The sequence below is a fragment of the Callorhinus ursinus genome, unplaced genomic scaffold (genome assembly GCF_003265705.2).
Source record: "Callorhinus ursinus isolate GAN/ISIS: 27379988/994484 unplaced genomic scaffold, GSC_fseal_2.0 scaffold11, whole genome shotgun sequence".
Lineage (NCBI taxonomy): Eukaryota > Metazoa > Chordata > Mammalia > Carnivora > Otariidae > Callorhinus > Callorhinus ursinus.
In genome coordinates this window covers 12569211-12581876 of record NW_027397073.1, presented here as the reverse complement: position 1 = coordinate 12581876, position 12666 = coordinate 12569211, and the positions used below count along the sequence as shown (strand labels likewise).

The window sequence follows — 12666 nt, the reverse complement described above, 5'->3', positions numbered from 1 at the left end:
AGACAGACACCTAATTTTTGAAAATTCTAATTCAGAGCATCAGAAAAAAAGATGTTTCCCCCACCAATTGACTGGATATCCACGTGGGGAAAAAAAGAAAACTTTGCCCTCCTAACTCCAATCATTCACATAACTCAATTCCAGGCACATTCTACGAATGTAAATGTGAATGGCAAAATGATACCACTTTTAGAAGTTAACATTAGAGAAAATCTTCATGACCTTGGGGTGGGAGAGATTTTCAAGCAAGCCATAATAAGCACTAACTGTAAAGGAAAATTCTGATAAATAAGGCAGCATTCAAATTAAAACTTCTTTCCATCAAAAGAGGCTGTTAAGAGAGTAAAAAGAGAAGTCACGGGGGAAGAAGATATTGAGCAACACATATGACTAATGAAGGGCTCAAGCCAAAAAATGTAAAGAACTCCTACACATCCATAATAAAAAGATAGGCAACACAGATGAAAAACGGGCAAGAGACTTGAACAAGCATGTCACAAAAGAGAATGATCAATAAACATGAAAAACAATTAGTAATCAATAACGGGTAACCAGAGAAATGAAAAAAAACAAAAACAAAAACAAAAAACCCACAATGTGATACCACTACAAACACACTACAATATCCAAAATAAAAAGACTGACAATTCTAAGTTTGCAGTATATGCAGACTATCGGGAACTCTCTTACACAGCTCGTGGGAGTATGAGTTGATACAACCATTCTGGAAAACCGGTTGGCATCGCCTCTACAACAGTTCCACTCCTCGATATGCACCCAACAAAAATGTAGTATACACATACCACAGAATATTATTCAGCCTTAAAAAGGAAGGAAATTTTGACACACACTACAATGTGGATGAACCTTGAAGATATAATGCTAAGTGACACAAATATGATTCCACTTATAGGAAGTACCTAGAGTTGTCAAATTCCTAAGAGACACAAAGTAGAGTGGTGGTTGCCAGGGGGTGAGGGAGAGAGGGGGTAATGACAAGTTAGTGCTTAATGAGTACAGAGCTCCTGTTTGAGAAAATGAGAAAAGTTCTGGAGATGGATGGTGGTGATGGTGGCATAACGCCACTTCCAAACCATTTTTAAATAGTTAAAGTAGTAAATTTTATCTTATATACATTTTACCACAATTTTTAAAACTACTTTAAAATTAAAAAAAAAAAAGAAACAGTAGCAACCATTATTGCAAGGTACTTCCACAACCTGGAGAAATTAACTTTATTAACTTTAGCACGCTCACAATAGAGAGAAGACACCCATAGAGGCTCACGGGTTATTCGTCTGGTTGTTGGTAGTTGCTGGTTTTTTATTAGTCCATCCAATATCAATGAACAATTTCCCTAAGTTGTTTCATGTTTCAACACAAATACCAACAGGAATTTCTAATGGTAAGGAGTGAACTAAAAGGAGTCCACAGCAGTGACCAGTATTATCAGCTTTACCAAGTATTCTATTTGTAGCGTAACCGTAGCCAATAGCCGTCATTAGCTAAGGTGAACCTAATACTGATCGCTAAATTAAAGATTATAGTTGATTAAAAGGGCATTAATATTTCTCGACCTAATAACTCAATTCAGTTAGCTCCGTTACCCCAAGTTCTCAGCATACGTAATTCAGAGGGTTAAGCTACAGGTCACCCTTTGATGATACTTAACAGCAACTCTGATTATTTTTATTTTTTTTAAAGATCTCATTTATTTGTCAGAGAGAGCACAAGCAAGGGGAGTGGCAGGCAGAGGGAGAAGCAGACTCCCCGCTGAGCAGGGAGCCCGACGTGGGACTTGATCCCAGGACCCTGAGATCACGACCTGAGCCAAAGGCAGACGCTTAACGGACTGAGCCACGCAGGCGTCCCTCTGATTATCTTTAAGTAGCAATTTCAATCCATGAGATGTAACTAGTAGTTATTTCTCTCATGTGCCAAAGGATTAGAATTTACCCTGGAAGTTTATCAGAACTGCTTCCAATCTTCAAAAGCCCAGATCTGCATGCAATAGCCTAAACGTGGCCCTAAAATGATCTGCCCACATATCCAGTTTAACCCATGGTTTAAGCAATAAAGAAAGTTGACTTCGTTTATTTTCCTTTTCTCCTCCTGAATAGAGAGATCCAATCTATAAAGCATGTCAATGAAATGAAAATCTTATTTCCAACGTTAGCTTTAACATCTACCTAAACAATATTTCAAATGCCATTACAGGTTTTACTTACTTGAAACCCCAAAGAGTTGGCATTATGACCCTTGTATAATCTACTAATGACTTCTGCGAAAGGCACTGAATCTTTGTAATCATCAAAAGTAAAATCACCACTGTCAAAACACTGGCCCTGGCTCACAGGAAAATGCTTGATAAATGGCAGTAAATAATATAATAACAGCAAGCGCTGAGTGTGCGTGGTCCATGTAAGCTAAATGTATTATCCCATTTTAGCTGAACAGATTTTAGAACAGTCTGCGATTCCGTCCCATTTTGTAAATTACCAAGCTGCACCAATTCAAAAATTCTTCTGAAACTCAATTCCCAGGCATTTGGCTTTTGTTCCTGGGATTTCCACTGCTTTAGAGGATCCAGCTTTAATGGGCTCTTTCTGAGAAATCTTCCATCGGTTCTGAGAAGTACTTTTATCGAACGCACCATTTAACTTCATTTTGCAATTAATGAAACTCTCAGGACATATTTCCCCTCCCCACCCCTTTTTAATTCTAGTTATTTTTTTCTTGCCTTTTGGGTAATTAGGAGCAGAAAACTACTCCCACTTGGAACTAAAGGCAATAAACATGGCAACAAAAACACCAAATGCCAAAAACAAATGTCATTTGCAGAGTTCTGAAAAGCCCATCTCTCAGAATTAAAAACATTCTGTGTCACCACTAAAGGTCTTTTTGGTTGTCAGCTATCAAATGGATCACTTTCTGATTTTAGTGAAATTCGATCAAATAGTAGAGCTTTTCAAATTTTTGGTCCTCCTTGACAAGAACACTTAACCTTTTCCAGTCTGGGAAGTAGACGCTTTCCTGCCTCTGCAACTCAACCATTTTGGTAATAAAATAAACCACCAATTTAGTTGTTTATTTTGTTAGCCTAAAAATGTTTGCGTGGGGGGCGCCTGGGTGGCTCAGTCGTTAAGCGTCTGCCTTGGGCCCAGGTTGTGATCCCAGGGTCCTGGGATCGAGCCCGGCATCGGGCTCCCTGCTCCGTGAGAAGCCTGCTGCTCCTTCCTCCACTCCCCCTGCTTGTGTTCCCTCTCTCGCTGTGTCTCTCTCTCTCTGTCAAATAAATAAATAAAATCTTAAAAAAAAAAAAAGTTTGTATGGTTATAACTGAATGCAAATGTACCGTGCCTGCTCTTCTCCTTTTAAGTTTTAGACAATTGTCACTGGACGGATTCAGCCAGGAATGACCCTCTGCTTGTGAGACCTATGTCCCAACCTAGAAACATGACAGAAAAGTGGGCCATTTATAGAGACACCTATTGTCTCCAAACCACTTCTCACCACGTAGTGAAAAACCACTTCAGTCACTTTCCCAGTCACCCAGTGCACAACCCCAGAATTTTCAGTTCAATTATATTCCCAGTAAGCCACAGGGCCCCTCTGGTGATGGGGAAAGCCATCAGGCTTGGTGCAGAGGAAGCGAAAGGCGCACTCAAATGTGAGAATAAATGGCTCCCACCGGATTCTCTACACTTCCTAGTTTGAGGTACATCAAGAGCACTTTTAAAATAAACTTGGCATTTGTGTCTTACTCCAGTGGAAAATCTGACTTCAGACACTTCAGTGACACAAAAGCAGCCTTCCTTGCCTGCACAACCGGGATCCAGCTTTTGTGGTCCTAACTGTAGCAGGTCAACAAAAGGGGTACCTGTGTGCCGCGGAGGCTTGGAAGCGTGGGGTTGCCAGTCTTCGCCTGGGGGAGCGTCTGAATCCCGGGTCCCACCCTCCACCCCCATATATCCTGATTAAATCGGTCTGAGGTGTGGCCTGGTATTTCTAAATGTTCCCTGGGTGGTTTCAATGTGCAGCCAAGGTTGAGACCCCAGTGTGTTAGTCGGCTCAGGCTGCTATCAGAGAAGAGCATTGACCGGGTGGCCTATTAACAACAGCAACTTATTGCTCACAGTTCTGGACACTGGGAAGTCCAAGATGGAGGTGCTGGCAGATTCCATGTCTCAGGAGAACCCACTTCCTGGTTCGCAGACAGCCAACTCGGTGTCCTCTCATGCCAGAAGGGGTGGGGGAGCTCTCTGGGGTTTCTTTTATAAAGGCCCTCACCAGATTCATGAGGGATCCACCTTACGACCTCATCATCTCCCAAAGGCTATGAGTTTTATGAATTTTGGGAAGGGACACAAATATTTAGTCTATAACAACCAAAAATCTGGTCAAGATGCCCCCATGCCAAGCTAAGGACCAGGTGGGGCTCCCTCTGGGCGCAGAGCTCACTCAAGTCCTGTGAGGTAAATGAAGTCAGGGCTGAGCTGAGGGTACTGGTGCCAGTAGGAGCCCCAGAATCAGATCGGCCATAGCTTTTTCCCCACTCAGAAGCACAAGAGTTCCCCAAACTAGGGCAGGGTAGAGCGGGGAGGGTCACACATAATTCTGCAGGGCTCTCATGCGAGGACCCAAATGTGGTCCTGAGTATAGCCTCCCCTCTTTGGGGGCCCCAGAAGGAGACAGTCCCAGGATCTGAGTTGTACCAAAGGCGTTCGGACTCTTCACAAGGGTCATTCCGAACAAGGTGGCCATGTGAGGCTCTGGCCTGGGCACTGCCTCAGCGCGAGGTTCCATATCCCTGTCCCATGTGCAGCCTCCGTAGTACTTGGTGGCAGGGCTTCTCCCCACACTCAACGGGGACCTTAAAACCAGTTCGTTGCTTTGAAATTTTAGATCCAAAAAAGGTACCTTCAAACCCATGACTCAAGCATAAGGTTTCAGAGCCAAGAACCGTGCTGCCCCTAACAGTGCCAACACTTTATTTAAAAAGGCCACCGGGGGGGGGGGGGGGGGTGGATCTTGACTACATTTCTGGTTGCAGTGTATTCTAGGTGGAGTGGGAGAGAAGTGTGGGTTTTTCCTCCCCCGGACCCAAGACAGGCTTACGCAGCTCTGGATCCAGACTGTGAGAACCCAGAAGGTCACAGGCCGAGCTCCTCCCAGGCTCCACTCCAGCGAGTGTAGACGCTGGGAATACAGGGGAAGGAGTGGCCAGCAAGGGATCACAGAGGCACAGAGGTTCTCGCAAGCCTCCCGGCTCCCCGCCTCGCCCTGTCTTTCAGGGCCGGCCACGGCCCACTCACCTGCAGCTGCACCACCCAAGGGACCAAGAAGGGCCTATGTGCAGCAGCTGGAGGAGGGGGGCTGGAACAAGGATTTGTTTCAAATGGAAAAACAAAGATCACAGGGGGAACTTCTCACTCGTCCAAGAGCCTTGTGCACTCAGCTCCCCTGGCAAGGAATGAGGGATTGTTGTCCCCCGCTGAAGACCATCGCCCTGGAGATGGGCTGGCTGGGAAGGAAAAGGTCGGTGGAGGCTCTGTCCTTGCTGTGTTCTGTCTCTGGCGGACCTTGGGAACTGAGCCCTAGGCAGCGGGAGGAGCCCTGGCGACGCTCCGGACAGCTCCCCAAGGATGCATGGCCTCACCTGGAGCTGTGTCCGGGTGAGGAGGCCGCTGCAGAGTGCACCCTCCCCGCAAGCCTGTGAAAGGGGAGCAGAGGCAAATACAAGATGGGTTATGGCTGGGGAGGGGCTGGATGGGAGAAGCGTTCTAGGGGCCTGTGTGCCCCACACACGGAGCCTACGTGAGCCGTGTGTCGCGGCTGTTACCCGGGAACGGAGCGCTGAGCTTGGCTTGCACAAAGAGGCTCACCACGGAAGGGAGAGACGTGACATCAAGGTGGTGCAGGCTGTGGGAATGAATGGGGGGCGGTGTGGGGTGCCTGCTCTGCCTCAGCCCTGGTTTGGAAAAGACTGGAAGTGCACTCACTCAAGATTTCATTCAGTGAGCGTGTCTTTGTATTCCTGGCCTTTTGCTGGTCACCTACACCCGACAGCAGACAGACTACCTGATAGGGGTGTGGGGAGGTGGAGGTGCTTTCTGCCCCCACTTTCTGCAGCGGCAGCCTGCCAGGCTCTGTCAGGGCCAGGATGCCCATCCTGCTCTGGGTATATCTGGACTGTGTCCTAAATGGGTCTCCTGGGGGGCTCTGACCCTATGACAGCTCTTGAAATCAGACCACAGACACTGTGAGGCACCCACAGCTTCAAGACATGGGTCAGATAAAATCTGCCCCGTATCAGGCGTGCTACTACCTGTACATGAAATGGGAGCACCATGTAAAAGAAATGCCTTACTGTTCCTTTTATGATCCTTAACGTTGCTGCGATTGTTTAGGAATGAATTTCAGTTCATCAGTTATGAATTGAGAACATCTTACACAGTTGGGGGGCACACAGACATACATGACTCATTACGATACAAACCTACTGTGCTTTATATAAACACAGAGGGAACCCAGACAAAGGGAAAGTTAGCTCTGATTGAAGGAGAGACTCAACAAAGAGACTGGGGCTGTTGGGGGGGAGGGAGCTGGAAGGAGCTAGGAGGCAGGGAGTGAGAGGTAAGCTGGAACGAGTTCCAGTGCCAGCCCAGAAGGCCCTGCGTACTGAGCCGTAGGGTGAGGATTTGGGGCAGTTTTGGGGTGAGGGGTGGAATGTGACATGAGAGATTGGAGGTGGCAGAGAATCATGGGAAGAAGGTCAACACTTCCTTAGTACCCAAACTGCCAGGCACAGCACCCTCAGGAGGAGAACAACTGAGCTGAAAATGATCCAAGGGTTTGGGCTTTGTCTGGGTGGATGGTGATATCACCATCCAGACAGGACAGACAGGGAACAGCAGGCTCAAGGAGGAAGTTGATGAGTTCACTTTTGGATATTTTGAATTTGGAACATTTATGTCACCAAGATTTCTTTTTTTAGTTTTCAGGAATTTGAAAACAAAATTGCTGGGTTTTGGCATTGAAAGCAATATCTTTCCACAAATACTGTTTCACTGCAGCTACAATAAAAAAGAACTTGTAGCTAGAGAGTCCTATGTGAAGATGGCACATTATTCCGAGTCTGTGTGTTGTGACCAACAGTCATTCAAAATCACAAATAGAGAATGATTATGGGTCCAATAAAGACTTGAGGCACATTCTCCATTAATGTGTTTGTCACTAATCCTGCCATATTTTCATATACCTACACGACAAAGTATGAATTTCTTCCTTATTAGTAACATACAGATCGAACTTTGAAAAACAGTTGTTTTCCCTTCTTACTGATGCCAGGATGTAATTCACTGCTGTTTTGTTTTTGCTTTTGTTTTATAATATATAGCAAATAACCAAGGAACGTGAGCACTGAGTTGCTCCTACTGCAGGGGCAGCAGCCCAGCAAAAGTTTTGATGCTGCAGATTAAAAAAAAAACAACTCAAAATCAAGGAGACTTATGTCACTCTTTCTGAGCAATTTGCAAAATGCCTTGATTTGGTCGTCAGGCAGTGAAAAGAAGTAGCGTTTCCAACACCCCCCCCAGCCACTGGGATATGTAGCCAATTTTAAGAATAAGATCCTCAAAGTTGCAAACTACTAAGAAGGCAGAACTTCCTGGCTGCAAGGTTTAATCACAGAATAACAAAATATAAAGTTAATAATATTTAAAATAACTGCAGTTCTGTTTCTTCAAGAGCTGAATAGAGTGACTGCAAAGATGAGAGTCTTGGCAAGAAGGTAGAATGTAAGCACCTTCGGGTAGAGATCTTGGTTTTGCTTGCTGATGAATCCACATGCTTAGCACTGTAGCAGGCACTCACTGTATTAACAGTTGAATGGATGAATGAATGAATGAATGAAGCCAGGAGAGAAGTGAACAAATCCTAAAGTAAGAGATGGCAAGGTCACTATACTTCACTCGCTGAGTCATTCATTTGGCAAATGTCACTGAGCACTTACTAGTACGAGACCAGTTTTAGGCGTGGTGGTGAACAGGTAAATGCAGAAGAGGTGGGCCTGGGCCTCAACAGACTCATAACCTAGGAGAGGAAGAAAGAAAAAGATAGCAAACAACTGTGTGTGGAAGTGCTACCAGGGCTTGGAAGTGAGGCCCCAGGAAGGTTGGAAGCATGGCAGAAATGTAGGGGTCAGCGGAGTCGCTTCCAAAAGGGACACTTTCCTTCCTCCAGGGGAACTGAGCCTTAACGGATGCAGAATTTTGGAAAACGTCAATGGAAGCAGAGCACTATGGGATTTAAAAACAACAGGAACAAAAATGCCCAGAGCAGAGGAGACTAGATGGGTCTGAGGCGTAGCAAATCTTGCTACGAAGCAGCAGGGACCGCTGAAGGGCGAGCACTCACAGGAAGGGAGGAACTTAGCCGGAGCCTCCTTTTTCTTCCAGAAGAAGAGGAGCCTTTTCTTTTTCAAGCAGGGAAGAATTTTCATCAAGTCTGTTACAAGGCATAAGATAACTGGAGTGGGAAGAAAACTTGCGCAGGTTTAATGGGATCTCCTGGGCAAGAGTTACTAAGGGCAGCAAGCCTAGGGAGACACGGAGGATGGCAGGGCCTGGGTGGCTCCCTGCGTAGGTGCGGAGCAGAAGCACGAGAAAGGCATCCTAAGTCCTGCCTCTGGGTGATCAGGATGATGGTGCCGAGTGGAGCCGACCGGCAAAGTCCGAGAAAGGTTCTGGAAGGAGGACAATGAGTTTAGTCCTGCATTAAGTATTTTTGATGATATGTTAGGTTTGAGCTGCCCACAGGAAATCTGGGAGGAAAGGTTCATCAGGAAAGAGTACACAGGCAAAACTGGACTCTGCAGAGATACCCGTTCCAGAATCAGCCACCTATACGCGATACCGAAGCTGTGGGGATGAAGTCGCTGGAAAGAAAGTCAGGAAAAGAGATGAGAGAGAGAAAAACAGTATTCAAGGGCCTTCCAAACCATTTACTCAGCATGCCCCCTCAGAACATGTTTTTAAAGCAAAAGAGCATTCCTAAAACTGGTTTTTAACTTGAAACAAAGAAAACACCGCCACATCTCATCCATAGTAAGGGCCACAGCAGCACTCCTTTTCAACAAAACCCAAGCTAAACCCCATGGTTGGCCTCCGACCTGAGAGAGGGAGCATGATGGAAGGAGAATGTTGCCCGCTGCTCGGGCCGGCTCTCCTTCCACAGACTTCCTTCGTGTTTTGCTCAGCAGGCCAAAAGCACCCCGGGCTTCGAGAAACACTCATGTCTGGTAGAAGGCAAGGGAAACGAATAACCTAATTCGCTTCATCTGCAGCCACCACGGGTAGAAAAACAAGAGAAGATGTGCGCGCTGTGTAGGAGGAATGTTCTTTTCCTACTCCCACCCCCGTCCCGCCGGTCTCTCTTTCCCAGGTCATTATCAACACATTTCAAACGCCTCGGAGATGTTGATAAAGCCGCTCAGCATCTGTGCACTCCTCCACAGCCGAGCGATGCATCTCGAGACCGAACCTTCCCACCTTAGCATGGAACAGAAGCCTGACTTCTACCCTCAGCACCCACAGCTCTTTTCCACGAATAGAAAGAACCCAGCCAACCCCACTGGCTCTTTGAAGGTACGATATCCTTTTTCCTGTGGCCTAATTTAGCTGCAGATTGAAAAGTGCAAAAAAAGCAAAAAAAAAAAAAAAAAAGGATGAGGTTTTCACAAGAGTTACTTAGTGAGACGAAGCGGATTTTCTTCCAATGTCAAATTCTTGAGGCACATATTCTTGGTTTACATTCTTTATTTGTTGAAAGAATCTCTAAATTGTTCCCAAAGTATATTATTATTTTGACTGAGGAGATGGAAGTTCGCGGCCATGAGAAAAATATTCTGTATTTTTCAAAAAGTCATCAGTCTTCATATGAAGGACTCACGGGACCGTGTTGATGGGAACATTACCTCGTTGGACAGCTACCGTCACAGGCGGCCTAACGCTCTTCAACAGGCCCTCGTCAGCTCTGGAAACCAATACTCATCAAGTGTCAACCGATCCACAGACCTGCACCTGGCATCATTCACAGAAAGTGAAACAAACAGAGCAAACACCCTCTTGGGGTTTGCAATTTAAACCAAGGTGTCTCTCCTAACCTGCAAAAGTACAGCACACAGGAGCACATTCAACAGCACGAAGGCGAGCAAACAGCCTCAAACTACTTCGTTCATCTGGAACCTTCTCTGTCACACTATCCAATGAGGTCTGGGGCTACTTGTGAGTATTCCTTTTTCTTCCTCAATAAAACAGACCACAACTGCTGTGCCAATGTTTTAGATGTACTCCCTTCTCATGGAGGAAGGGTGAAGATGACCTTACTGAAACAGACACAGAGTTTAGTTTATGTCTCTTCTTCCTAATCTTAGACTCCTAAACAAAGAAACGTATTTGTGAAACAGAAGAATGCCATGGGAAGAAAGTTGGGTTAGAGCCCAAGAAGGCTGGGAGCAGTGTTGAGCTCACAGGAACAAGATGCAATGGGAAAACTCTGTGTGGCTGCCTCTTCGGGGTGGAAGTACGGAGTCCAGACAAGACCCAGGGAAAGACGTAACAGGTCAACTAGAGCGGTTCTCATGGATATGTTTGGAGGGTGGTTTGTTCTGACGTGGAAACCTACAAAATAGTCCATTTGGTTTTCAGAAAAATGCAGAAAGGATTCAGCACAATAAAAAAAAAAATCATGCCCAATCCTTAAGAAGATGAAAACATTCAGGGTTATTACTACAGGTGCCTGTGCCTGGGCCCATCTCAGTTTCTCCTGATGTCCCAGGAATTAATAACACCTCCTTTCACCCTTATAAGTGTCCCAGCGTGGACAGCAACGGTCATACTAGATATGAATGGATGGCTATCTGATAGATTAAGGTGAACACTGAAACAAAATACAAAATTTTAGAAAGGTTTTCCTTCTGAACTAAGGAACACGTGTAAGAAATAATGCAGGCTTTATATATTGCCAACATTCACAACTCCAGGCGGGGAGTTGCATTCTGATCACAGAGTGGGGCTCGCGCACAGAAGGGTTTGTGCGTGGCACCGAGCAGGTGCTCTGTGAGTGGGCTTGGATGAAATGATCTCGGGAAGAAGACAATGACAGAACCATTCTCACCAACGTCTTAAATGAATGGTCCTTCGCCCATGAGATATGACACTGAGGAATGGCTTAACGGTTCTCTTTGACTCTGTGGGTGAAATAGGTGTGTGTATGCTGGGGCGGGGGGGGACTGTCAGAAAAGGTTTCTGCTGCAGAAGTTTCCATGGAGTGAGGTACTCTCCCACACCACACAGCAGGAAATAAAAGTGAGCTCCCTGCTGCACACAGTGGGCTAACAAGCCCAAGGATGGAAGAGGTTTTCACGATCTGGGCATCCTCCTGTTGCAGATGACATGTCAGCAATGACTCTCACACCATGACCCCCGGTAGCTGCTGGAGCCTTGCTTTGGTTAGAGGCGTGCTCTGGCAGGGCAAGTTCAGAAGAGTGGAGCTGGGCTTGAAGCCTCCCATGAACATATGGCCCTAGCCCCTGGCTGGACCCAGCCTCCTCCCACCAGTGCCCAGCCGGGCTCTCAGTGGCTGCTTCCCCTGGAGCCAGCCCCCTCCCCGACACTCCTGCCGCCAGAGAGAGTCCACAAGCAGCAGGATTGGTGAGACAGGTCTAATCACATGAAACCAAAACACTTCTCCGGACCTCACTACCCAGAATGAAATGCTCTCTGATCCCCTGAACACTTTAAGCGAAAACACACTCAAACCCTGAACATCAGCAGCGCACATACTTCTCTTTTTCGGGGTTGTGAAGGGAGGGTGGGGTGCTGCACAGAAAAACAATTTTCATCAGAGGAAAATCCCCAATACACAGGCTGACACCTGCTTTATCTATCCTCCTCCTAACCAAGTTAAATCATCACAAACAGTCTTGACAAAATATTCTCCGCAGGTCCAGAGGTGACAGTGACCGGGCAGGGACCGTGCGCGTGTTGGGGTGGTGTACATGTCAGTGTGAGTTGTGAACGGGGTACATTCCTGGCAGAGGCCCAAAGGGTGTGAGTGCATGGTGTGGATATTCGGAATATTCACCAGCGTGTTGGTACAGACCCTGTACCACGTTTTCACTAATCCACCCACAAAAACAAAGACAAACTGTAGCTAGCAACTTCAAATGTCCCATTTCAAAATTTAAAACAAGAGCTCAAAATGGGAAAGTATAAGAGATCGCGTAGATTTATGGAGACACTTCCTCGCCCCCGCTCCCGATCTTCTCCAGGTACCAGTTATGACACAGTTCATCTTTACATCTTTTTTTTTTTTAAAGAACTAGCTGCCTACCAGAGAGCTTCACTTATACACTTCTTTTTTCAAATCTAGCATCTCCTTGCCATGTGATACCACTACGCTTAGCGCTGGCAGAGCGAAAGCCTGTCATTCTTAAAACATGAAGAGAATAATTCAGCGCCTTTTTTTTTTTTTGTGATCACAGAGAATGCAATTAATACTCTGGCTGCTTTGGTATGTAGACCAAACCTTCTGCCACAGTGTTTTGTGGTGCTGCTGTCTCGGGCAGCTCTGCCAGTCTTTTCATTCCAACAGAAACGATGC

At 46.1% G+C, this 12666-nt stretch overlaps 1 protein-coding gene across 12 annotated transcripts in view; it reads right to left on the bottom strand.

Annotated features, from left to right (window-relative positions):
- The window catches only part of BCL2 (BCL2 apoptosis regulator), a 235803-nt gene that overhangs the window by 200014 nt on the left and 23123 nt on the right, over positions 1 to 12666 (bottom strand). The window contains exon 3 of one of the 12 annotated variants that reach the window (XM_073898079.1): positions 5042 to 5713. The exons of the other annotated variants lie outside the window; for them this stretch is intronic. Within the exon in view, the coding sequence (XP_073754180.1) occupies positions 5414 to 5713 (300 nt within the window). The 3' untranslated portion in view covers positions 5042 to 5413. Of the gene's footprint in view, positions 1 to 5041; positions 5714 to 12666 lie in introns of those variants that run through there. 12 annotated transcript variants of the gene reach the window in all.